Source organism: Ammospiza nelsoni, chromosome 5, assembly GCF_027579445.1.
Source record: "Ammospiza nelsoni isolate bAmmNel1 chromosome 5, bAmmNel1.pri, whole genome shotgun sequence".
Taxonomy (NCBI): Eukaryota; Metazoa; Chordata; class Aves; order Passeriformes; family Passerellidae; genus Ammospiza; species Ammospiza nelsoni.
The window spans coordinates 44,812,149-44,836,387 of NC_080637.1; the positions used below are offsets into that span (position 1 = coordinate 44,812,149).

Here is a 24,239-nt window from a genome sequence, read left to right on the forward strand (position 1 = left end):
GTTCACATTTGATTGCACAAGTGGTGGGGACAAGGAAAACTATTTAGTTTTGGGTTTTAAGAGTTACTTCATGCAGGCAAAATAATCTGGAGTATTTGATGTTTCCTTGACATAAAAAGTCATTGACTTCCTGCTGCAGTGAAATCTGACTGTTGAATCTCATTTGTAAAGGTAAACTAAATCCCATGGCTATGCAATGTGTCTTCCAATGCTGTATCTTTACCTCATTATTTGCATATTAAAATTATCAGTAGTTACTGGTGATAAAAATGACAGCTATTAATAGGTCAGTAACAGTGCCTTAAACATAAGTGCTTGGAAAACAGATACTTCACCTGCTCCTTTATAGTCAGCCTGTCTCTATAGAAGAGTTCATATTAACTTAAAAATATCAGTTATTTTCTCCTCTGTCTTTAGGTAAAAGCTGCATTTTTGTCCTTTCATACCTGATTATGTGAGCTACAATTTAGAGGGGAGCAGTGTCATGAACTGCCTACAGTTTAAAAATAATAGACACTGGTGGGGTTTTTACCCCAATTACAAGTATTGTTCAAATTCAGTACTGTTTAAACTTGCAGAAATGGATGAAATGGGACACTGAAATGTGTATTTATTTCTGCTGTTGCTGTTTGGGAACCTTGGCATCCCAGCAATGAATTTTAATTTATGCAGCTGTGTGTTTATGTGTCTCAGCTTCCCAAGAAACAGTAGCTAGTGTGGGTGCTTGTGCATTGCAAAGTGAAAGCTGGCACTTGAAAGAATCTGTGCTGAGTACATTGCTGCTGCTATTTTTATTGATGCTAACCAGACCATGCTCTTCTGCACTTCTCGATGTGACACGAGCAGGTTCCTGTAGCCTGGCTGCCTTCCAGCTCACCTGTTTTTGTACAAAGTCCACTGGAAACAAGAGAAATCTGGTTTAGTTCTTGCCTGCTTATTGGCAGTTTCCAGACTTTTCTCTCTAGAAGGTGCCTGGTTAGTAGTAGCTCAGTGTGACTTGGTATTGTTTCTACAGCTTAAGGCTTAACTTCACTGATAGTAACTTTAAAAGTATTTGGTTTTACAAATCAATTATGTGTTTTCTTTCCTTTGTTTTTGGGGTTTTTTACCTGGACTAGCAGAGCTACTTTGGACTATGGCCTCTTTTAACTTTTTAATTTGCTGGCTGTTTGTTAGTTCACATGTAGAGGCTGATCATCATGTGTAACAAGTTGAAGTAGAAATGACTCAGAAAAAGACTTGCAGAGCGTGATGACTTGCCCGTAAGTTTCACTGGGTGTTTCTGCATACAAGCGTCCTGTGCTGCTGGCCCTCCTCCATCCTCCTGCCTGCCATATAAAAGGCAAGCCCTATTTCTGTCTCCTTAAAATAAATAAATTTCCTACTGCTCTCGTGCTCTTCTGGCTGCCTTCTCCTGCTGCTGTAAGTGTTAAATGTCCCGGCCATGCTGTCTGGTAAGTGAACCATGCTCTTGTCCCTTGACAAAATCAAAATTTTACCAAAAGACAAAAAACAAAAGTTTACCAAAAGACTTTTGAGCCAGATGTTGAGGTCTGTTGTCAAACACCCAGAAGATGGGGTCTTGTTTCCTGTACATACATTAGAGTATGTGCAGTGTACCTTGAGTGACGTGTCCTTTTGATGAAGGCATGGCCTAAGATTTTCCTAATTTTAGACTCAACTACCATGCTTCTCCTCTTAGATGTGGGTAAGACAGGGCTGCTGGGTACAGCAGACACAGCTGTGTGAGTATAACCACAGCATTTTAAAGAGGAGGCTGAAGTAGAGCGTGTGGGGAGGCACGTGGAGTTCCTGTTCCAGCAAGAAAACTGCTGCTGTGTCTTTCTGTGTGCTTGTGGCATGTTTGCTGCAGTGTATCAAAATACTACTTTGAGAACAGTACCAAAACACAGTAAGATGGTATGCAAACTTAATGATGGGATGTGTAAATATAACTGGAATTTGATTTTCACAGCTGGTGTTGGTGGAGATAGAGGAATTTTGCCAAATCCTACTTCCAAAAAAAAAAAAAAAAAGAAAAGAAGGCTTTTCACTGTTATTTATTTCCCAGGATTATGCACTGTTGGTACTCAGTCCTCTGTGGAACATCAGTCAGCTGTCCAGAATGGAAGGTGGGCAGTGTCTTTTCCTCAGTTCAAACACTTTCACAAAGGTGTGTTTAGAGATAAAGACCATGTAGCTTGCCAAAAGCATGGCATGCTCTGAAGCAGGTTATATTTTTTTTAAGACTTATGCATAGTTATTTTTTCCCACAAGGATTCAAGAGGCTTTTCTGTTTTTATAATTTTGAGTGTTTTAGTATTTTTAAAGTAAAAGAAAAAAGACAACTCTGCTCTGACTCTTTTATAATTTTTGACTTGGTGTTTTTGCTATGACAGGCACCCAACTCTTATAACTTAGTCATACTCATTTTAGCTCTGCTTTGCATTTCTGTTGATGCTTACATCTCCCTTCTTTTACAAAGGTACAGGGCTCTAGGAAAAAAACCCAAAAGCTGTGTAGGCTAGTCAGCAGTTCAGATGAACAATAAATTTTTTACCTTGTTGTTTTGGAAGTTTCTGAAACTACAATTTTTTTTCTTTCAGTAAGGCTAAATCTCGGAATCCCTTAAATGGGAGAGGGCTCTATAGAAGCCTTCTCACCACTAGAGAAGAGTGAAGGTGTGTGCTGTCAGGATGCATAAATCCATTACCACCGGGGACTGGGAACTGTTACTGTTTTCAGTTTAAAGTGAGGCTGCTTTGGCCTGTGTGCTGCATCCCTGAGATCTCAGTGAGTTTGCAGATGACACAAAGCCAGAGGAGTGGCTGGTAGGCCAGCTGGGGGCACTGCCACACAAGGGCAGCAGGACAGGCCCAGGGAATGAGGCAGGAGGAACCTCATGGCATCCTACACCGGGAATCCCCACTCCTGCTCCTGGGCAGGAACCACAGGCTGGGTGGGAAGCAGCTGCCCCGAGAAGGACCTGGGGTAGAAGCTGTCCATGAACCAGCAACGTGCCCTTATGGCAAGAGAGGCCAACAGCTTTAATCTGGTTAAAGGGTCACAGCTACTACCTGAACTAGTTAAACATCAAGAACTGAAGCAGAAGCTGTAGAGAAGAGCACCTGAACTAGCTCATCCTTGTGGTGGACTTCACTAATCATCTCTACCCTCCCCACTGCCTGGATTAGGAGGACTAGGACTCTTTCTCCTCCCCTTCTCTTGTTCTATTCAAGAGGAGCACTGGGAAGAAAGCTGGAGTTGCTTTTGCAGAGCTAAATTAGATGTCTTTCAGAGAAAGCCTGGAGACTCAGCAATCTTTGCTGCAATGCAGAGGAATAGCTGGAAGCAGAGCCTAGGCAATCTTTCTAGTAAAGAGGGCAGGGTAAGCTTCCTTCAATGTGCTTAATAGTGATGATTGAGACTAATTAACTCTCACACCCAAGTTGCTCTCTACATGTCCAAAGACAGATTCTTAATGTCTGAGTCTCTGAAGACCCCTAAGGATATCCTAAGAGATGTGCTTGGAGGAAGAAAAAGTATCAGAAGCCTGAAAAGCAAATTTTCTAAACTACCTGTAAGTAGAAAGTGGTGTTTAAATTACATGCATTTCCTCACCAGCCAGGACAGCAGAGGAAAGTATTTGAAAGACTGAACAGCCATAACAGGTCAGATCACTCCAGCACGTGGCTTTTGGCTAAAAAAAGAAAAAAGCAAATAAAAAAACACCAATAACAAAACCACAAAAAACCCAATCAACCAAAAATTTCCCCAAACCAACACATGAACTGTTTTGTATACTTAATTAGGATGAGCACAAGACCAAGAAGTTTGGGATCTGAGGCTGCTATGTGCTTGCTATAATATGGCATCTTTCAGAAACAGAAATTATAGCAAACCCAGCTGTTAAATCACTGACAGATGGCCAAAGCAGTTGTACAGTTAACACCTTAACTCCTGTTAGACAAAATCTAACCGTTATTTTTACAAATGTAATGATAATGTAGGAATTGATTCCAGTACACACCCGCTTTTCTGTCCATATCAAGGCATTTTATTGAGGTATAAACTTTGCAGAAGATGAGGTAACAATTTGCATAGGACTTACACAAAATAACTTCACAATTAAAATTTAATTGGCATTAACTACTGCATGTGGAGGACTGGTAATTCCTGCTTGTTAAATTCTCCTCACTGCACAGTTCTGTTAATGCTAGTGGTAGGACCATGTAGTATAAGGTACAGCAGTTGTGGGCAATGAAACCAGACTGAGAATGCTTTCATGCAAACATTGCAGCTGCCTCTCATCAGCTGTTTGCTCAGGGGTGACTGAGACAGACAATGCTTGCTGCAGGCTTGAAGTAAGCTGGCTCAATTCAAGAAAAGGGATGCTAATGTTTTTGTAGCAGTGACAGTGGGGTGAGTAAGTGTGGTTTTATTGTTGGGGGGGTTACTGTGCTTTTTACTTGTTTGTTTAAGAAAACTTTTTAAATTTTTGGAATAAAAAAGTCCCTGGTTGTTATATTACTTTGAATTTGGCACTTGAGTTTTAAGCTGTCAGGTTTATTAAGGCTGAAACATGCAAGTCTTGATAAAGATACATTCTTGTGTTATTAAACACTCCTCTTACACACTTACATGAAAATAACTTCATGCTCTATTTCCTCAAGTTCAGATTTTAAGAAATTCTATCAAGTGTGTCTTTAGTATAGCCATTCAAGCTTGCAAAATAATTTCACAGAAAGTTGCCTACAAAACATTCAGTTACTATCTGACATGTTTTAAACATTCCTTGCTGGTGAATGTCAATATTCTAAGACCTAGTAGCAATTCCTGCAAGACAGTAAGAATCACGGTATCATTAGAACTATACTATAAAATGTACACAAGCATATACAGAAAATTAACCAGACAAATATCAGTTGCCCATTGAAGTAAATTTTCTAAACCAATTCAAAAATATTATCAAAATACAAAACCAGCTTTAAAAAATAGCCTGAGGTAAAAGTTAAATGCACATAGCAATCTCTTCTTTAAAAAAATAGCTGTATTGAAATTCTAGGTACTTTGAAAGTTACTTATTGTCAATAAAAACTTTTGCTAACCATTGTAAAGAGTACTTCAACTAATACAAAACTATATATACATTGGAAAAGTACAATACTGTACTTCCTTTTAAAAATACATAGTTATGACAATTTAAACCTTTACCATACACACAGTTAACTGGCTTTGGATTAGCTGCTACTGTTGTCCATGGAAGAGCCAGCTAATTCTGTGTGCTGCTGACTTTCAGCTGTGCTAGGACAAGGGACTCTCCCATGTCCATTTGCCTGAGTAAGTCGTTGGCTGTAAAACAAAATGTAGGCTTGAGCCTTGCATACTTCTTCCATAGTGCACATGTTGAGTTTTGAATCATTGCAGTGTACCCAAAATCCTGCAATAAGGAAATATACCAGAAAAAAAAAAGTCATTAGGACACTGATTTTAAGTAATTGCATCATATTTAATAATTAATTAGTGTTCGGTCCTATTTAATGAGTTGTGTACAAATAGTAAACTGTTTCAGTTGATCTGGTTTATTTACCTCAATGTTTTAAAAGCCCAGCTCAGCTTCCTCAGCTCTACAAGAGAGTTTATAGCTACAACCCATTTAAAAAGGCAATACAAAAACTGAACTGTTGCTCTACAGAGCTGCACTTCTCCTTTCAGGCAGATCAGCTACAATTGATTCTTTTTTGCTTTTGAGAAAAGACTCTCTTTGTATCAGTTTAGAATTAGGAACACCCCTTTCTCCCTCCCTGCTCAGTCCCAGCTGGTTCCTACCTCCTTCAGAATTGTAGCAGTAGGCAGTGTAGTGCCCTGAGCCAAATCCTTTCCCGTGGTGCATTACCACAGCAGACAAGTCGTAGATGAAGCAGTCAGGCAGGAGAGACTTGAGGGATTCCCTGCAGCAATAAGGCTCCATGTTTAGCATTTGCTCAAAACTAACGTGTACACCAATCTTCTCACGGTGATTGCGTCCTGACCACCTGGGAAGTTAAAGCAAATGAAAACTTAAGGTTTTTTTTAAGGAAAGAGCACAGCATTCTGAATTATGTTTGAACATAACATAATATTTTCACTATTACTCGGTGCACAAAATAAATGCTAGGGTTTTCTAAACTTCCTCTTTCACTTCTTTATTTCAAGGTCTTTTAAATGTGTCTATGGTACCTACTGTTCTCATCTTCTGAAACATCTATCTTAAGATCTCTGCAGTGGTGAGCAGGAAGTATTTCCCACCTGTTATACCTCGTTGGTATTTCTCATTTATTCTATTTCATTTTCAGTTTCCTTTGTACAAGGGACAGGTGGTACTGATGTTGTGCTATGAGTTCACAGAGATGCAGTGTCCACTTCCCTTCTCTGAGGCTAAATATATTTAGGATTGTTATCTGAGACTTCCACTGAATACAGTCCAGGTTTGTGCATTAGTGATTATGAGCATGCTACTCTACCACAAGATTAATTTTTACCAACAGAGTTCAGAGCAAGGTTAGTAGGTTTTGACTGAAAACAAGGATAAAATATTTTTGGTACTAAAGGAGCAAGTACTGAAATCCAAAAAGTTAAAAGTTAAAGCTTAAATTAATAACATATCTTACTGATGTTTCAAGTGAACAAGGAAAAGAAGTTTCTAGCAACTATTTCTCACCATACTAGTAAAGGGAAACGAAACTGATGCTGAAAAACATTGATCCTAAGCAATGGTAGAGCAAGACTGAATCTGCCAGTTTGCAACACTTTTTGTTGTGGTACTACTTACCTAAACCGTTTAAGGTGTAATCTGAGAACCTGAGGTAGTCGACACACCATAAGCTGCTTCTGAGCTTCTGTGAGTATAACTGGTTTAGAAGAAAACTTCCTTCGTTTTGCTGAGGTCAAACACACAGTTACATAATACAAATCTTGGTAACAGCCTTGTATTTCAGTCTAAATTTATCCACAGAATTTGTGTGGACCTAAATATTTACGGTACATGCCTCCTTAAAAAGGATATGCTCTGAGAGCTGATTTGCAATGATTATTTTACGATGCAAGTAAAAAACACTTGTGGTCACTTACATTAGTCACCTTAATTTAAAAAGGTGATGGCTTCTTCAGCTGGGAGTAGTAGAAACCCCATTAGTGTGTCATGAGACTGTATCTAAATGAAGCATCGCACTTCAAAACGTCTTTTGAACAATTTAATCTTCTAGGGGGCAAGTAACAGCTCTCAAGTGACCACAGCAGGACATAAGATGAAGGTCTTTGTTTGCAACATACTTTTAAGACTCCCATACTTGCACTGTCAGTTTATATTTTACACAGAGAATGTATGCATGAGTACATACTGCCTTTACTCACTGTTGCACTGATCACATGCATATATCTTTCCTTCCAAAGCTTCAGTTTCTGTAAACTTGGCCAGCATTTCTGTCAGCAGACATGGATACTGAGACGACATCTCCTTGCCATTGCAGTGATACCTCTCAGGAAACTCCAGGGACAGGTCCCAGAAAGGTTCTATGGTGTTTGATTTATTGTCACAGGCAAGGCATGTAACCTGTAAAAAAGATATTTCACCAGCTGCTTACACTCAAAAATGTACTTTGCTAAACATATATCATTACATAGCTCTAAAAAGAGATTTTTCTCCTAGAGATAACCAAGGGTAACCAAAGACAAGACAAAGTCATTTAACAACAGAGATGATACACCTCATTTCTTTTCTCTGAAGCAGCATGTCCAAAACCGTTATCACACACAAGTAAGTGTTATGTTTTACTGAGAAACAAAAACAGTGTCAAAATGTTCTGTCTGGGACTGTCCAAAAGAAAGCAGCTGGTGAAGTCTCAGGAGTCTTTTCTCAAAAAGGAAAATTTACATCAGAAATTATAATATAGGTTAATTTATAAATAAATCAAAATAAATCAAAACCACACACACAAAAGGAAAAAAAAATGAACAGCTGGGGATTTTAAAGTCATATCCTTCTTACTTTGTAAGTCTTCCAGGGAAGCCTGGATTAGGAAGCACACTTCTTCAAAGAAAAATTAACAGGAAAAAAGAATTTATTTCTTCTTTCAGTAAGTGGATCCATCGTCACACTAGGGAAAGGACAAGCAGTAAGACAACATAAATAAAATGTAAAGAAGTGAAGTGAGTCAACCTGGAAAATGCAGATACTACAGGCAGGAGACAATTAATTTATTATAACATTCAATACTTAGGAAAATAAGTTAAAAGCAGTAGCTCTTCTAAGCTGGAAAGACAACACATTAAGTGTTGCATGTTCCTACTTAGGAAAATACCACTAGTTGTTCAGAACAACTAACACATAGTAATAAAGGAATGAAAATTCCTGTGACATCCAAAGATTGTTATTTCGCAGGGACTCTTTTAAACTGCTGCTGCTCCACACAAATTTGGTGTAGTTCCCTTCAGTTTGGTTAGTAAGCCTACACAAGTGTGAAAGTACACTCGCTTTTGTTCAGATGCTCCTTTGTTTTCCTCTGAAGGTTTGCTGGTAGGTAATTATTCACCCTGTTTGGTATTTCATGATGATTTATATAAGTCCCTATCTGTCACCTCATGGTATCTTCCTCCTAGGTGTTCTTGTAACTGCACTCAGTAGTGCAACAGCTCATACTCCATCTCTGCATTAGCCACTCAGTGCACATGTGGGTTTGTGTCCCAGCATGAACATTCAGCAGTGCAGTTAGGAAAGCTGTCAACTGCTTGAAGTTCTAAGATGAAAATGTCACTGCCTTGGTTCTTAGAAAACAAAACTTGAAAACTTACATGGCAGAAAAGAGGAGATTCTTCTGTTTTAATTTACACTGTCAGGAGTGTCTTTTGCAAGTGCTAACATCTGGCCACGTTACAAAGCCACAAATTATTAGTAATTCAGAGCTGAAATCTAGACATGGGAGACAAAATTGTGTGTTTGGCCACAGTTCAATCACACTCCAACTTAATCCCAGAATAACCAATAAAATTTCTGCTGTACAAATGGGTAATTTTGCTGGGCCAAAAATTTATTTAATTGATGAGTTATGTAAGAATTTGCTGTGCATGAATGCACAGTTAAGATTAAGGAGCTCAGGATGTAGAACACATGTGACTCCAACACAGATAATTTTAACACATTTTGAGGTTTTAAATTTAGTGTATTACATTATTACATTAATAATCTAGGTTAAGATCTTCTTTCCCAACTAGCTAATGAGTACTATCCCAGAGAAAAAGACACGAATAATAGACCCAGCTTCCAGTTTTTCCCAGTCAAAAAACCTGAAGAACACAAACAGATGCAATAAATCTGCTCTCATCTCGTCACGCAACTGTGAGCAAAGCTGATTGTGGGGACAAACCCCTGTACTGACACACAGCTGCACTTATTTCCTCCAATGCAGGCCGGTCCTCCCTGCAGCAGAGTTAAACTCTGGGATTCCTGTAGCTGCCAACAGCTCGGTAACCCGACACAGCCGGGCAAGGGCAGCCAACCCCTCAGCCCCTGTGCGCTCCCTGCTCCTCGGTGTGGTGGGAAAGGAAAGCACAGCCAGGCACGGCTGCAGCAGGTGGGAGTGTTTGTCATAGCCAGCCCTGGGCTTACCAAGTGGCTTGCTCAAAAAGCAGGAGGATTCCCAGCCTTCTGTGGAATTCATCTGCACGGGCCTGTCCACTGGCATTGGCTTGGTGACATTCCCATCACTCTTCTTTCTGTCCTAAATGGGACTCCTTTATCTCAAACTTCATTATCATTCACACAGTGAAACCCAGATTTTCTTTCTCCATGAGAGGGGCAGAAATTGTAAAAACTGTTCAAAAGCTGGTTGAGATTTCATAAAACACAAAACCAACCCCAAACATGAACTCAAAGGGCAAAAACTTCATGCATTTGTCCAGTGTAACTTTGTATACTAAAAGTATGCACAACAGTAGTAATAGGGAAGTGAGTCTACTCTAGCAATCTGGTTAGCTATGTCTGTCTTTATGATTATAAATTCAGAGTTTGATTCCACATTCCCTTTGTAATTCAGAATTGCTATTACAAGAAGCTTTGATGCTGTCATTTATAACAAAGCAAATGAAAAGTTCACACTAGAGCAAAGTAAATTACAGATTTTAACTAGTCTGAAATCTCTAGCTTATGTTCTGCCCTGACCACCCTCTCATGCCTTGAAACACGGGTACTAAACACAATTGTTTGGTTAAAGCTTAGTATTCAATCATGGGCCAAAGGCCAGACTGAAAAGAGCTGGATCAAATTGCCTGATTCAAGCTAAGCACGGAGACTGCTCAGACAAGCATCACCGTGGCCACAATAACGTGACAGACAGCCACTGCCCTGGATGGCATTCAGTGTAAAGGCAGCCAAAGAAAATAGTTAACATATTGCTGCAGTAAAAGCCAACTTCATCATCAACTGTTTTGCCTATGTTCCCTGCACTTGCATGGAAGAAACAAAACTCTTCCCCACCTCTGCCCCAACACTTTTTTTTGCTTTGTTTTTAAGAAGAGTAAAATAGCCAGTCCCATTTTTGTGCTTTCACTAGATGAGACATGTATATAATGATTAGTAACTCAATTTTTGCACAGGAAAATAATTGAAGTTGAAGGGGATCTCTGGAATACAGCTAAAATGCCTAATTCATATGACAGTCAGTATAAAAAAAACCAACTGAACTTTGTAGTGATAAGCATAGGGTATCCTCAAAATTATCTTTATCTATTTAGCAGAATAACATAAAGCATAACCACAGGTAACTGCAGTCTGTGATTCAACAGCCTCTTATAGATTAATTTAAAATGTTACTTTCATCTAGTTGGAAAACAACTTGACAATCATTTTGTAGGTCAGGCTAAACATAAAAGCACAAAGACTAACACCAAAATATAGAAATCAGTATACGTGACATCAACTGGTTTAAGAGCAAAGTGTCCCCATTACCTGCCTCAAGTTCTGCCTTTCTAAGAGTCTGTTCAGTGGGAGACTTCATAGCCAGCAGTACACGGACCACCCTCAGCATTCCCCCCAAACTCCAACTCACAGCATACTACCCAAAGGCTTTCAAACAACTCAAAAATCACATTTCCCCTTTTCTCAGACAATCTGTCCTGAAATATGCTTTAAGAATAGTTTACATATTACAGTGGTCAGAACCTACTTCACTCCTCGAGACCTGGCACATTCGTTTCTCTGACCACTGCACGTTGTTATTCTGCTGTGCTGAGCAGGAGCAGGGAGAAGCATTTTGCTCAGATTCCATCTTAAAAATGATCAGGAAGTCATCAAACTGCTTAGGAAGTTTTAAGCATGCCTAGAGATACCAGAAGCTAGTTCCTACCAGGCACTGCTATAAAAAATACTGGAGGCAATTTTTCTGAACTCAGAAGTCTGCAGATGACACCAAGCAGGAGGAGTGGCTGGTAAGGCTGGCTGGGGCACTGCCACCCACTGGGAATGGGACAGGGCTGGGAAATAGGACCTTATGCAGCTCTACAAAAGGAAACACCCCGTCCTGAATCACCCAGGCACCAGTACAGGCTGGGTGGGTGTGGCGGTGTTTGCAGGGTCCCAGGATGAGGGAAGATATGAGAATGTTGACTCCGTGTTTCAGAGGGCTTGATTTATTATTTTATATTCTATTAAAACTATACTAAAAGAATAGAAGAAAGGATTTCATCAGAAGGCTAGCTAAGAATAGAAAAAGAATGATAACAAAGGCTTGTGACTGACCAAGACAGTCCAGACAGCTGGACTGTGATTGGCCATTAATTGGAAACAACCACATGAGACCAATCACAGATGAACCTGTTGCGTTCCACAGCAGCAGATAACCATTGTTTACATGTTGTTCCTGAGGCCTCTCAGCTTCTCAAGAGGAAAAATCCTAAGGAAAGGATTTTTCATAAAACATGTCTGTGACAGGCAGGAAGAGAGGATCTGGGGGACAAGCTGTCCAGGAGCCAGAGATGTGCCCTTATGGCAAAGGAGGCCAACAGCCTCTGGAGCTGCATTCTGCAGGTCCAGGCAGGTGATCCCTGCCCTCTCCTCAGCTCCCACACAGCTGCTGGGCCCAGTGCTCAGAAGAAAGGGAGACATGGATATGCTGGACTGAGTCCACCAAAGGGCCAGGAAGATGATGAAAGGCCTTGGACATATCTGACATATAAGGAAACACTCAGAGAGCTGGGACTGCTCAGCCCAGAGAAGGAAGTTCAAGGTGGATTTCATCCTTGTCCAAGAATTTCTACTCATATGATTTCTGAGTACATGTGGCACACAATAAAATCTGTTACTTCAATTTCTGGATTTTTAGAAACGTACCTGTCCCCTTCCTTGCTTAATATGGACAAAGTTGAGATAAAGATACTTTAAAAATTGTTACAAACTGTGCTATTTAGTTGGTACCATTTAAAAAAAAACACAAGCCAAAAAACTCTTGAGACAACAGCTAACATACTTGAGCTCTTGAAGTGTACTTTAGAGATCAGTGAGCCAGTGTGGGTCAGTTTACCACTGCCACATGAGTTCAGAGCACAGCAGGTTCTCCTTTCCCACTGAAGGACTGAGGCCAGGAGACAGTAAGTACGTTCCACAAGGGTACAAGCACCGAGGGAGTGAAAAGAACTAGGGTTTTAACAGACATATTGGGATCTCCTCAGAATCCAAATGGGTTTGAGAGGTCTGAGCCACTTTCTCCAATCACTGCAGGAAGACTAGCACGTGAAGACAGAGCAGAGGGGAAGGGTTTGGCACCTACAATGCAGATCTTTACTTCTCTTAGACATACCAGTTATTGCAGTTTCACAGTACTGCAAAGTAAAAGGCTGAAATCCTAAAACAGGTATTAGAATAAATATAAAATAAAAAAAACAGAGGCAATTTGCTCATACTATTCCTGGAGTTACCCATTGCCTAGTCTAGAACTCCATAAAATAGTAAAACATTTCAAGCAGCAGATGAAGAAAACTTATTTTAAATCAGCTGAGAAAATAGCAAAACATAAACAACTACTTCATATATGACATCACCCAAAACTTTTTCTAGTTATCAAAAGCACAAGATCTAGTTATCTAGGAAACTATCTATCTAGTTATCAAAAAGCACAAGATTCTCACACATTCAATTCTCTGCTTCCTTAATCTTAGATCCTAAATTCAGTTAGTGCTGAACCAGGCAGCACTTCAATAGCAACAGACTGATGGCAAGCTCAGGATTATCACTTCCCTTCAAGTTAAATTAGAACTAGAAGAAGGGGGGAAAAGTTGAGCTGCACATGTGAAAGTAATGTGATACCTAAGTAAACACACAGCTTATCAGCACTGTAAGGGATCCTCTGTGCTCTCTATCAAGAGTAGCTCATAGTATTCCTGAGGTTTGAAGGTCAAGAACGGCACTTGAGCAGCTCACAGAATCAAGTATCTTGAAATTATATTCCCTGTACAAAGAATAAGTACGGTAACATTTCAGGGGTTCTAAAATGGAAGGCAACTGCACACAGAAACATGCTCCCCAATTCCCCTTTCTCAATCAAGTAAGATGTAATTTAACACACTAGAATAAAATCCTGTCTTATTTTTAATAAGGGCAGCTTGGAACAGCTCCAATTATCTTCTAGGGAGAAACTGTAATACTGTCACAGTATTACTATATTTATTTTTATTACTACGTTTATCACAGTTTTACTTTATCTTGTACGTAGATAAAGTTAAGCCTGTAAGGGCTAAACATACACTCTTGTTTTTAAGAGCTAACCCTGTCCAAGATGCAATGACACAGCAAGAAGTTTGGGGGTTTTTTCCAGCCCTGCATGGGTGTTTTCTTGCCTTTTCTGTTAACTTCATTAAAGCAGTTCTGACAAACGCCTAGTGAAATCATGATGTAGGAATCTTACTGAGGAAAGGAAAATAATTGCCTAATAGTTTTTAGAGTTCATCTTTCCATGTGCAAACACTAGGGACTAAATCATTAAGATGACCTGAATATATTTTACAAGGAAGGAATTTAAATCTTCAGGGCTTACCTTTTCCTTATAATATTTATCATGTTCAAAACCACAGGTGAAGACAAAACTAAAAAAAAAAACGAGGAGTAGCTAAAGACAAAGGGAACACTGGGAGGGGTAAAGTGTTGAACAGTCTGTGGGAACTGCCTAATGAGCCAGGGAGAAATTACTAAATAACAGCCTCAATACTCTCTCTTTCTTGCTCCTCTCACTTCAGTGAGGCATTCTTGAGTTGATCAAGGCTGTATTCTGCACACAGACATGGAGCAGCTGCAGTAAGAGCTGTATGTAGTCACAGAAGTCAGAGGATACCTCAAAACTGCCTAATTCCCTTTCTGGCTTGCGGAAGTGAGGATTTTTTCTTTGTTTTGTATTGGTTTTGTTTTAGTTTACCCATTAGAGAATTCTCACTACTCCTCTCCTGGTCTCAGGAAGGTGGGAGGGTTTCTAGTCACAAACCTCTCCATATAAAGCTAAAAATATGTGAAAGTAGTTATTACTGAAATGATTCTGTGCCTTTAGAACCTTGGAAATTCTTACTAAAGCGATGAATCCTGTAAGGAAGTTTACAACACAAGCAAACCTTGTCACTGTTCCTAAAAAAATAACCTTATTTTGCTGTCAAAATTGCTATTTTGGAGAGGAATGGAATTTTCCAACAAAAAACTCTTTAATGACATAATGTACTAAACACTTCCAGTTGTGCAACACTGATACAAGATATCTAGTGCCCAAGGAAAGGAAGTTTGCCACAGCAGTGCTGTACTCTGGGCCAGGCAGAAGGTGGCTGATGATCCAGTTTTACTGATAGATCTAACAGTTTCCAGTAGCTTCACAAAATCTAAAATGACTGAGGGTTGACATATGCTGCAGACAACCCTGTCACCTTCCTATGAAGTTTACAGGGATCGTAGCAGTAAACAATCCTACCCAAGTCAAAAAACACTTGGATTTCTAGTTTTACATATTAAAACATTAAACCATCAATCAACTAGTCAGAATACCAGGAACAGACATTTTTGTGTTAAGCCTTTTCTTTACACACAATATTCATCAAATGCTTCCACACTCCCTCCCTCAGTTAACATGTTCATGTATACTACAGATCCATTCCAGGAGCTTCCCAACTTGTGTTCCTGCTGCAATGTGGTTAGTTTTTAGATTAAGTTAACAGAAACAAGCATTTGTTTGTTCAGTCAGAAATCAGACACTTATACACACTGTTGGGATATGCATAATAGCAGTGAACACACTGAAATACTTAACAAGGAGCTGAGAAGTAGGAAAAAAAAAAAAGAAGTCATGCAGAAAGGAGAACCACCATTGCCTCCACCCCACAAATTTGGTTCCTGTGTTGACAGAGCCTTCTGCATCTTTGTGTTGCAATAGAAAAGAAGTATTAGTATTTCTGTACATAAAATCATGACATACAATTACTCATTGGTAATCAAGCTCAAATTCAAGCTATTTAGTGAAATAATATCCTGTTTGACATCCATTACCTAATCAGTTCCTACTATCACTAGATTAACCTTCCTTAACACCTTTTATCTAGTAGCACTATAGTGATAAGCCAGATACTTGAAATTGTAAATTCTTCATTCCTTCAAATGAGTTGGTGCTTAACAGCAAATACAAGTATTTCTCAGTAGGCGGAAAGGTGTGTTTTAAAATAACAAATGTAAGACTTTTATGATTAACAGGTGTATTGGGGTTGAATGGCCTAGTTTTTGGTAGTGGGAGGGCTACAAGGCAGCTTCTATATAAACTGTGTAATATTTCTTCTGAAACTGTCCTCTCAACAGTTATAAATGTATAAACCTTTGAAGTATGTCCATACCTGACTAATGATTTATAGTTCTGGATTTACTCTAGTCAAACTCCTTTTAAAAAGTAATCATAAAACATACCTGACTTAACAACTGTCCATGAAAAATGTTGTTAACCACATTCAAAACCTGCTTTATAAGTTTTCTTTGAGAAGCAGGGATGAGAGCTGGGTATCTGGTCCCTGTAGTCTCCAGTTCCTGCTGTACTTTATCCAAAAGTTCACAGAGAAATTCCTGAGCATCTTGTTGGGCATACCCTCTGAAGGCTGGAATTAGTCTCCACACGGAATGAAGCATGGCAAAAGGAGACACCAGTGCCCATTTGCCAGACCACATAACCTGGAATAGAGTATGCAACTCATGACAGAGAGAAATATGTTTTGAACTGGGCTCCCTGGGCTGAATAAGTTCCATACTTTTTGATGCTCCTCCACTTAATCCAGAGGATAAACTAGGCCGCCTCATAGAATATGATCCCTTTGCTTTCTCTTGGTTTTCATTCATGTGTAATGTCGAGGCAGCTATTGACAGGTGTTTGGATGAAGATCTTGTTTTACCATTGGTTGCTGTTGCCAGCAGTTCCTGAGTTTGGTTGAGATCAAGCTTTAAAAAGCATTCTCGAAAAATAAGTAAGTGACTTAATACCTGCAGGACAGAATTCATATAGCATGTGTTTCCCAGGTTTCTCAGTCCTGTTACTCCAGGAGTCACCGTAGGCCTTCGTTTAATTGGAGAGTCACTTATTTTTTTCAATCTCAGTTCTTCTGAGGTATATGTTTCTTTCAACTCTGCCAAAAACTCCATGTTCTGTGATGTTCTTTGAGGACAGGGTTCTGGTTTTGAGGACATTCTTATCTGATTTTGTAAACGACTGCTCTTTCTTGGAGGCATCTTTTCCATCTCTGCTTTCAACTCACGCTTTCGTTCTTGTCTCCTCTTCCTAGCTTCGTCCTTTTTTAGCTCTGCTTCTTCTTGACGTCTTTCCTCTTCCAAAATCCTTTTCCCAGTAGGTGTCAACTCAAGCCACGATCTGAACACTTTGCCGAGGACGGCACGCCGCCGATGCCAGAGAGCCGTGAACATCCTGTCTTCGTTGCGAAGCGCGGCTTGGGCCCCGCCGTGCGCAAGGTAGGAATCATCGCCGGTCCCCATGGAACGCAAAGTCCTCCCACTTCGAGTAGTGCACTCATAGTTCTGACTCTTGATCGCGCTCAACGTACTCCGCAAGAGCTTTAAGTCTCCAGTGGCGTTGTCATTGAGCACGTAATCGTCGCACAGATAGCAGAACACGTACAGCTCGTTCACCTCCAACGCCACGGGGTGGCTGCTCTCCTGAAAGTGCTTTAGTGCATGCTCCTCGATGTACCTGCCACACGCCACGTGCGAGCAGCTGAGGCACGCCCACACCGACTCCGTGGTGTTGCAGTCCATGCAATGCCATTTCTGAGGATTGAGGATGGAGTGATCCTGGGCCAGGCGCAGACGTCCCACGTGCTTACACTTATCCATCGTTAAAACTGAAATTGCAGAAATATGCTGCCGAAACACATCATCCAAACTATTTTCTGCCCATGATATTTCAACCTGCAACTAAAAAAAAAAAGTTATAGTTCATAAATACCCAACCGTATCCCTTTTACAGGAGTCAATGTACCAAATTCATATTAAGATGGGAGATGACTATCATCATCCAACACGTGACAGAAATCAGTCACGTGGAGCCACACACATACTCAACACCTTCAACAGCAGCTCCAGGTTCACACTAAACTGCCTGCATACCACTGTTTATATTGCCAGGGCTTTGTGGCTCAGGACTGAAGCATACTAGCTACACTTTAGGCCTGGTTTGGATTTTTTATTAAGCGGCACTGATTTTGTTAAAAGATGCTGTTACAGAGTACCCACTTAGGAGTAGGAAAGGCTGTTCAGAGCAGCTGTGGATGCTCCCATCCCTAGAACTGTTCAGAGCCAGGTGGGATGGGACTTCAAACAACTGGATCTAATAGGAGGTGTCCCTCTGCATAGCAGGGGATAGGACTACAGGATCCTTATGGTCCCTTGCAACTCAAACCATTCTGAGATTCCAAAATTCTCCTATTAATTCCACCCCTAAGCATACAGGTGCAGAAGTGCAAAGTTCACTTAAATTTATTATGTTTACACAGTGCCAACAGTTCAGACAAATGAGGCTTTATACAACTCAAACCCTAAATTAATCCATACCTTTAATTAACTCACTGCTCCTCTGTGCCCATTATACTATTTCTATAATAAAGTATCTTAAATATCTACATTTTAACACATCATCCTAACACCTCTGAAAGAGTAACTTAGCAAAGCAGAACTTGGTTTCTTAAGACAGAAGTACCAGGAGGTATCTACATCAGTTGCCACAAACTTTATAAAAACTTTCTAATTCAGCTCTTCAAAAGTTCATTTAAAAATCTGGCTAGCACTGGCTTATATTTTTTTTTAAGTTTGTACGGTTGCATTTATTTGTTCAAAACTGCTGGTTTTGCTTCTTCCTGTAAGGTGCATTTACCCAAAACAGACGGTCTCTGAGAAAATTAAAGAGACAGTGATTCATTCTTGTTTTTACCATTTTGACTATCTTGAACATCTAGAGAAAAATGGTAACAGCACTATGATGCCTCAGGAAATGATTACATTTGATCTGGGGCATTTGTGCCCACCATATACAACACTGACCAGAAGGGCCAAAAAGCACCCAGCACCAGCACCATTATGTACAGTGCTTGCCAGATGAAACAATTAATTCACCTGACGAGTTCAAGGTTTTGTCAAATATTCAGTCTATACCAAGTGAGAGGAGTTTGCCATTACAAATACTTGCTCTGGACCCAGCTTACAATATAAAGGTCCTGGATTCTATGCTTTACAGGTGAATAAACCATACTACAAAAACACTGAGTGATTAACATAACTCTGGATAGAACCAAAAACCTATATTCCTGCTATTAGCCTTAAATATGCTAATATTTATCAATTTCTACAGTTTTGAAAAACTGAACAAGTTTCTCAATATAGAACAGATCTTTAGTGTAAAATAAGCATTAGCTAGAGGAAATCCTAATGTAATCCTAATGTACAATGACATGACACCACTAAGGAAGGGAAACAAGTAAAAGGTTGCAGATGGCTAGAAGAGAAGCTCTAATTTTCATCTGGCACTTTGATAAAAACTGTCATTAAAAGGTTCAACCAAAAATGGCTTTGTTTGGTTAATTGGCCCATGGCTAGTGCCTTTTAAAATGTTACAATACAGATACCAACATAAGAGTTGTAATAAGTCTCTAAGCACATAATCAGCACCCAGCATTGCATGTGCTGTATAGAATTTATTCTGTAATGAAGAAAAGCTTGAACCAGCTGTAGAGAAACTAAAAAACCTGTACTTTTAATCTCTACTATTAATCTCTCTCACATTCTGGCTACGAGCTGTTTCCAGTCCATACCGACTGCACCACAACCTCTGGGGAGCCATCCAGCAGCTCCCAGATCAAGCACCAGCCACAGCATACATGGGGAGGTCGAGATCTCCTGTGTGCTATGGTCAGCAGATCACAAAAGTAAGGGCTTGCTTAACTCTTTCATCTTGCTGCACCCATAACATTCATTCCTTCTAAAAGGCAATCTTATCTGCAGGCTGCTAATTAGATTCTTTTACAAATAATTGTGCACAGGAAGTTTGCTTTTTATATTGTCTTTATAAATAAGATCATCAGCATTATCTCATGTCTTCTAGTCTGACAACCTCTTTTCCACAGCAAAGGGGAACTTTTGTAACACTGGTAAAATTCAGGATAGTAATACGTATGTAAAGTGTGCTGCAATAATTAAATATGGTACAGAGAATTTTAAGGGACAAGACTTCTCTTTCTGGTTTTGGACTAACATATACAGATTCTACTGCATAACATATTAGCAACAGTCCTTTCCAGCAGACCAGAAAAGAACACTAAACCCTGCCTTCCCACAGGGCTGTCACACACAGCAATGCTGTCAGTCTCAGCAATCTCAGGGGTCAACTCTTTCTGGGTTTGTTTAAGTCACTGTGTAAACCCCATGCCTTATTTTTCCTTCTTTTTAATACTATATGAGCAGATTATTTTTTTCACACTTTTAAAAACATTCTCAAGGCTAAAACTGCTTACATGCCTCAGTGTAAGCAGATATTGGACTGAGGACAAAACCAGTCCACTGATTTCTAGACAGCCACTCTGTAAATCAGGACTGCACATTCAAGCTCCTCACGCAAAAGCAGCACAATTCTACGAAAGAGCAAGATCAGCACCTCGAAGGGAAAAACCTAAACCCCAGCTCCCCCACCAGCAAGCAAGCCAGCATGACATTTTCCCACCTACGTCGATGTGTGGAGAAAAGACACAGCATGGAAGGGGGAGGGGGAGGAAACATCTTAGCATGGGAGAAGTCTTTCTTTGAAAAAAAGGGAGGAAATCAAAATGCAGTTTGGTCAAAAGGGCAGCAATATCTGAAAACACTGCAAAAAAGCTTAGAGTACAAAAGTGACAAGAGACAAGAAAAATTCAGATGAATGTCAAGCAGCACACTGACATAATGAATGTTTGAAGTACTGAGACTGCATCAACCCACAACATTTAAAAACTGTACCTTAGAACCAAAACTTGGCAAAAGATCTCAGGGTAAAAAACAGGGGTGAAGTGACAATGATGGAAGAAACAGGAAAAATACAGCACACTCCTTCCCACACCTGAAAACTGCAGCTGGAATAAAATAGTACAATCTAATGCTCCGATGTTAAAACTCCCTAAAGGAAGTTATTCAGCCCTAGTTTCTGCATTCTTCTCTCCTGAGGTTCAGTTCTGTGCACACACACAAAGAAACTTTGAATTAGTTGACCAGCACTTCAGAGATCAAGCCCCCCTCTGAGTTCTTACCACAGACCTGAGCTGAAGCAGTAAGCAAAATAACAACTACTAGCATATAGAATAGTACTATTGAAAGCACTAAGTTGTCTGGAAACAGAGATATACACAGAAATTTTTTCTTGCACCAAAGTTTCACAAGCTAGAAACAAAGATATATAGAAAAGGATTTTTTTATTGTACCATATTTCAGCCTTACTGACACATTAATTCCTTTTGTTCCACTCAAGAAAGGCTGGCAAAATGTACATTTTTTGGTAATTAATGAGCTGAAAAAGCACTTGATGCCAAAACCAACTTAGAAGTCATGAAAAATGATGGTTTTCTTCCATTTCTTCTCCATTAAAAAAAAAATCAAGATTTTAACAATTTAAGGGTGATTTTCACAGCTAAATTTATAAATCTAACTATAAACAAAAGGCTGAATTTTACCATTAGTCACTACTTGTGTAATTAATTGCCTGACACATAAATGAGAAGTCTCCAACACTAGACTAGAAATGCAGTACAGAGTTTTACAATTGTATACACACACGCGTGTGTGCTCTTGTGCCCCATTTACATTCTGGCTTTTAAATCAGATGACTGTTTACCAAGTGATTCTCATCACGTTCAGAGTACCTGCAGAATATCTGAAAACGCAGGAATCGTGGGTACTTAAACAACTCAAAAGTTTTAGATAAAAAATTCAGTAACTAGAAGGCAGATGTACTGCTTTACTGCTTTTTTAAACGAGTTTTCTTTAAGAAAACAACTCAACGAAACACTAATGTGCGTAACTTCCAGCTGCAGTACAGTCCTGCAGGCGTAACAATTTAGACTTGAAATCAAAGCGGCACTTCAAAAAGAAATTTTGTGAATTATTTCCGATTTCTAACAGAACAGCCTTTGACAAGAAACCCCCCAGTCTCCCTTCCTTGGAGCCGTGCCATTTAACTTCTTTTTCTCTATTTTTTTTTCTTTTCTTTTTTTTACCAGCTAAAGATTGTACATGCAGTGTGCTGCCGAGAAGTGGCCATTTAGCCCAGGACACCAGAGACAGCGGCACAGCTTTACATTGGATGTCTACTGCTGCAAATAACCGCGCGTTTCCTGCAGTGCAGACTCGACGATAAACAAGCAACACAGATTGAAGCACTTTCACACAGGCACCAAAAACACTGATTAAAACACACAGGAACTTCTTACTGATCCGAAGTTACATTTGACAGTTGAGGTCGTTTAGAAAAACGAGCATCTCTGACAGCTCTGACAGCTCCAGCTCTGACAGCCCTGCAAGTACAGACACCCCGGCAAGGCTGGCCCGGGCTCGGGGCCGGTCCCGCAGAAGGTCCGGCGCTCGCCCGGCGCTCCGCGACATGCGCGACTTCGCCTCGGCCACCACAGGCAGGAGCCCCGAGCAGCGGGCCCTGCTCACCGCCGCCCTCCGCTCCTCCCGCGCTCTCCCTCACCTCGACGTCCTCCCGGCCCCTCAGGGACGCGCACGATAGCAGGCCCCATGCAGGGGTTCCCCGCCACACACCGAGCGCGGCGGGCAGGCGGCAGCACCCCTGCTGCCCGGCGGGGGTGGCGGTCCCAGGGTCCCGCTCCCCGTGCCCAGCTCGCCCCCGCGATAACGAGCACCTCCTCCTCAGGTGTTCCTCCGCAAACAGCGCGCCGCCGCTACCGCCCCTCCCCGAGGAAAAGGCGGGGAGGTGTCTCCCGCCCCGCGCTCCCCTCCGCCGGGCACCTGCTCCCCGCAGGCCGGCCCCGGGCAGGCTGGCAGCGCCGCCGCGCCGCTGCCGCTCCCGCCCGCCGGTCCCGCACGCACCTTTCACTCGCCGCCATCTTGGGCGCCCCGAGCCGCCGCCGCCGCCTCGGAGCGGCCCCTCCACGACGTCAGTGCCGCGCAGGGCCGCCCCCGCCCGCCCCACGCCCCCGCCCGGCCGGGGAGCGCGGCGGGGCCCGCGGGGAAACGAGCGGCGGTGCGGGGGAGCTCCGCGAACGTCCCCGCACTCGCCCACCACCCGCACCCCTGCGGCTGCCCCGGGCCCTGCCGCCGCCCCGCACCCACCTGCCCATCGCCATGTGCCGGTGGCGCTTCTGTCACCAGATTTGTAGTGGCAACCGAAGTCCTTCCCATGTCTCCTCCCACCTCCCCCGGCCTCCCCCGCCCGCCGGGCCGAGCGGGCCGGTCCCGCGGAGCCGGCCGCGGGAAGCCCGGTGGGAAACGCCGTTGGTCAGTTCGTGGAGTGCCGAGGAGCTGCCGCTGCTCCGGGCCGTGGCCGCGGAGCACCTGTTTGCCCCGAGGTGGGTCCGTACCCAGCCGGGAAGAAGCGGACTCTTAGGCTCCCCAGAAGTGGGTGTCCAGATTTGCTTCCTACATTTTCTCCCGTGATTTGTCATCGGTGGTGGCTTCATCTTTGTCCGAGCCCAGCACAGCGGGAGCTCCGTGGGCTGAGCACTGCCCTGCGCTCCAGGCCTCGCCCGCTGGCTCCCGGCTCGCAGGTGCCACCAGGAGCCATCTCTGGCCCGGGCACTGCCTGGACGTGACAGCCACACACCGTGCCGGAGATCTCAGCCCGTAAAACTCCTTCATATCATATCTCTGTGCGTGTTGTTTGTGGAAACTTCTGCGAGGCAGCTCACGTGATAAAAAACCACAGTCTCTTATCAGGCCTTTGTTACCCATGTATTGAGTACTTTTTCAGTCTCGGGTTTCATTACAGGAACTTAAATTGGCAAAGACTTGTGTACTCACGTCCTGCAGATGTCCTGGTTTATAAATTTGACTCTTCTTTACACTGATACTTTTAGAACTAAAGTTTCTGAAGTGTAGCCAACTGTTTTTAGCTGCTTTCCAGTTCTGCCGGCGCTGAACTGATTTACACTTGTGCATGCCTTCTGCTCTGCCTGCTCGGGCAGGCTGTGTTTGGGGCAAGAGGAATCTGGTGAAAAACACCCTTGACTGGGCAGCATCATTTTCTGCATCCATGCTGAAGCACGCTGCTTGTGGTTTATGTGAACCTGCTCAGAAAGTCAGTGCAGTGCTTCTGGCCATTGCCAGACGTCGTTTGGATCCGTTATGCATTAGGATGTTTTCATGACAGCATCAAAATCTCACACATCTGTTTCTGTGTTTCTAGTTGTGTCATCAGAGAAAATGTGTTTCAGTTTAAATGTTTAAATCTATAGGCCCTGGTTGCCTCAATTCTGCTCCAGTAGTGCATTCCCATTCTTTCTGTTTCTGATGAGGCTGCTGAGATGGTATTAGCAGGATGTGGCCATTTGTCTGCAGGGTCACTTTATCATGGTGCTTTCAGAAGGTCATAAAAAATGTATACAGATAAAGCCACCAGGCTTCAAATCTGTTTCAAACTTCTAACTTTAAAGTGAGAAATACTGTTGCCTAACCAAAATATTTATTGGAATTGTTCCTGCTTAGTAATTCCACACAT

At 41.7% G+C, this 24,239-nt stretch overlaps 1 protein-coding gene across 1 annotated transcript; it reads right to left on the reverse strand.

Annotated features, from left to right (window-relative positions):
* Positions 1 to 4,034: 4,034 nt before the first annotated feature.
* Positions 4,035 to 22,224, reverse strand: USP44 (ubiquitin specific peptidase 44). Its single transcript, XM_059471572.1, has 6 exons — positions 21,978 to 22,224; positions 15,953 to 17,455; positions 7,393 to 7,591; positions 6,812 to 6,920; positions 5,830 to 6,035; positions 4,035 to 5,440 (listed from the first exon to the last, which is right to left on the reverse strand). The coding sequence occupies exons 2-6, from the start codon at positions 17,378 to 17,380 to the stop codon at positions 5,241 to 5,243; spliced, it is 2,142 nt and encodes a 713-aa protein (XP_059327555.1). The 5' UTR covers positions 17,381 to 17,455; positions 21,978 to 22,224; the 3' UTR covers positions 4,035 to 5,240.
* Between the last annotated feature and the right edge of the window lie 2,015 nt (positions 22,225 to 24,239).

What these genes read in the sequence shown, in the direction of transcription:
- USP44 (XM_059471572.1), bottom strand. Translation starts at nt 17,380, where the DNA reads ATGGATAAGTGTAAGCACGTGGGACGTCTGCGCCTGGCCCAGGATCAC. An exon ending in ATGGACAGTTGTTAAGTCAG is followed by an intron (nt 7,592 to 15,952) that starts GTATGTTTTATG and finishes TCTTTTTTACAG; the next exon opens with GTTACATGCCTTGCCTGTGA. An exon ending in TGCATGTGATCAGTGCAACA is followed by an intron (nt 6,921 to 7,392) that starts GTGAGTAAAGGC and finishes GTTTGACCTCAG; the next exon opens with CAAAACGAAGGAAGTTTTCT.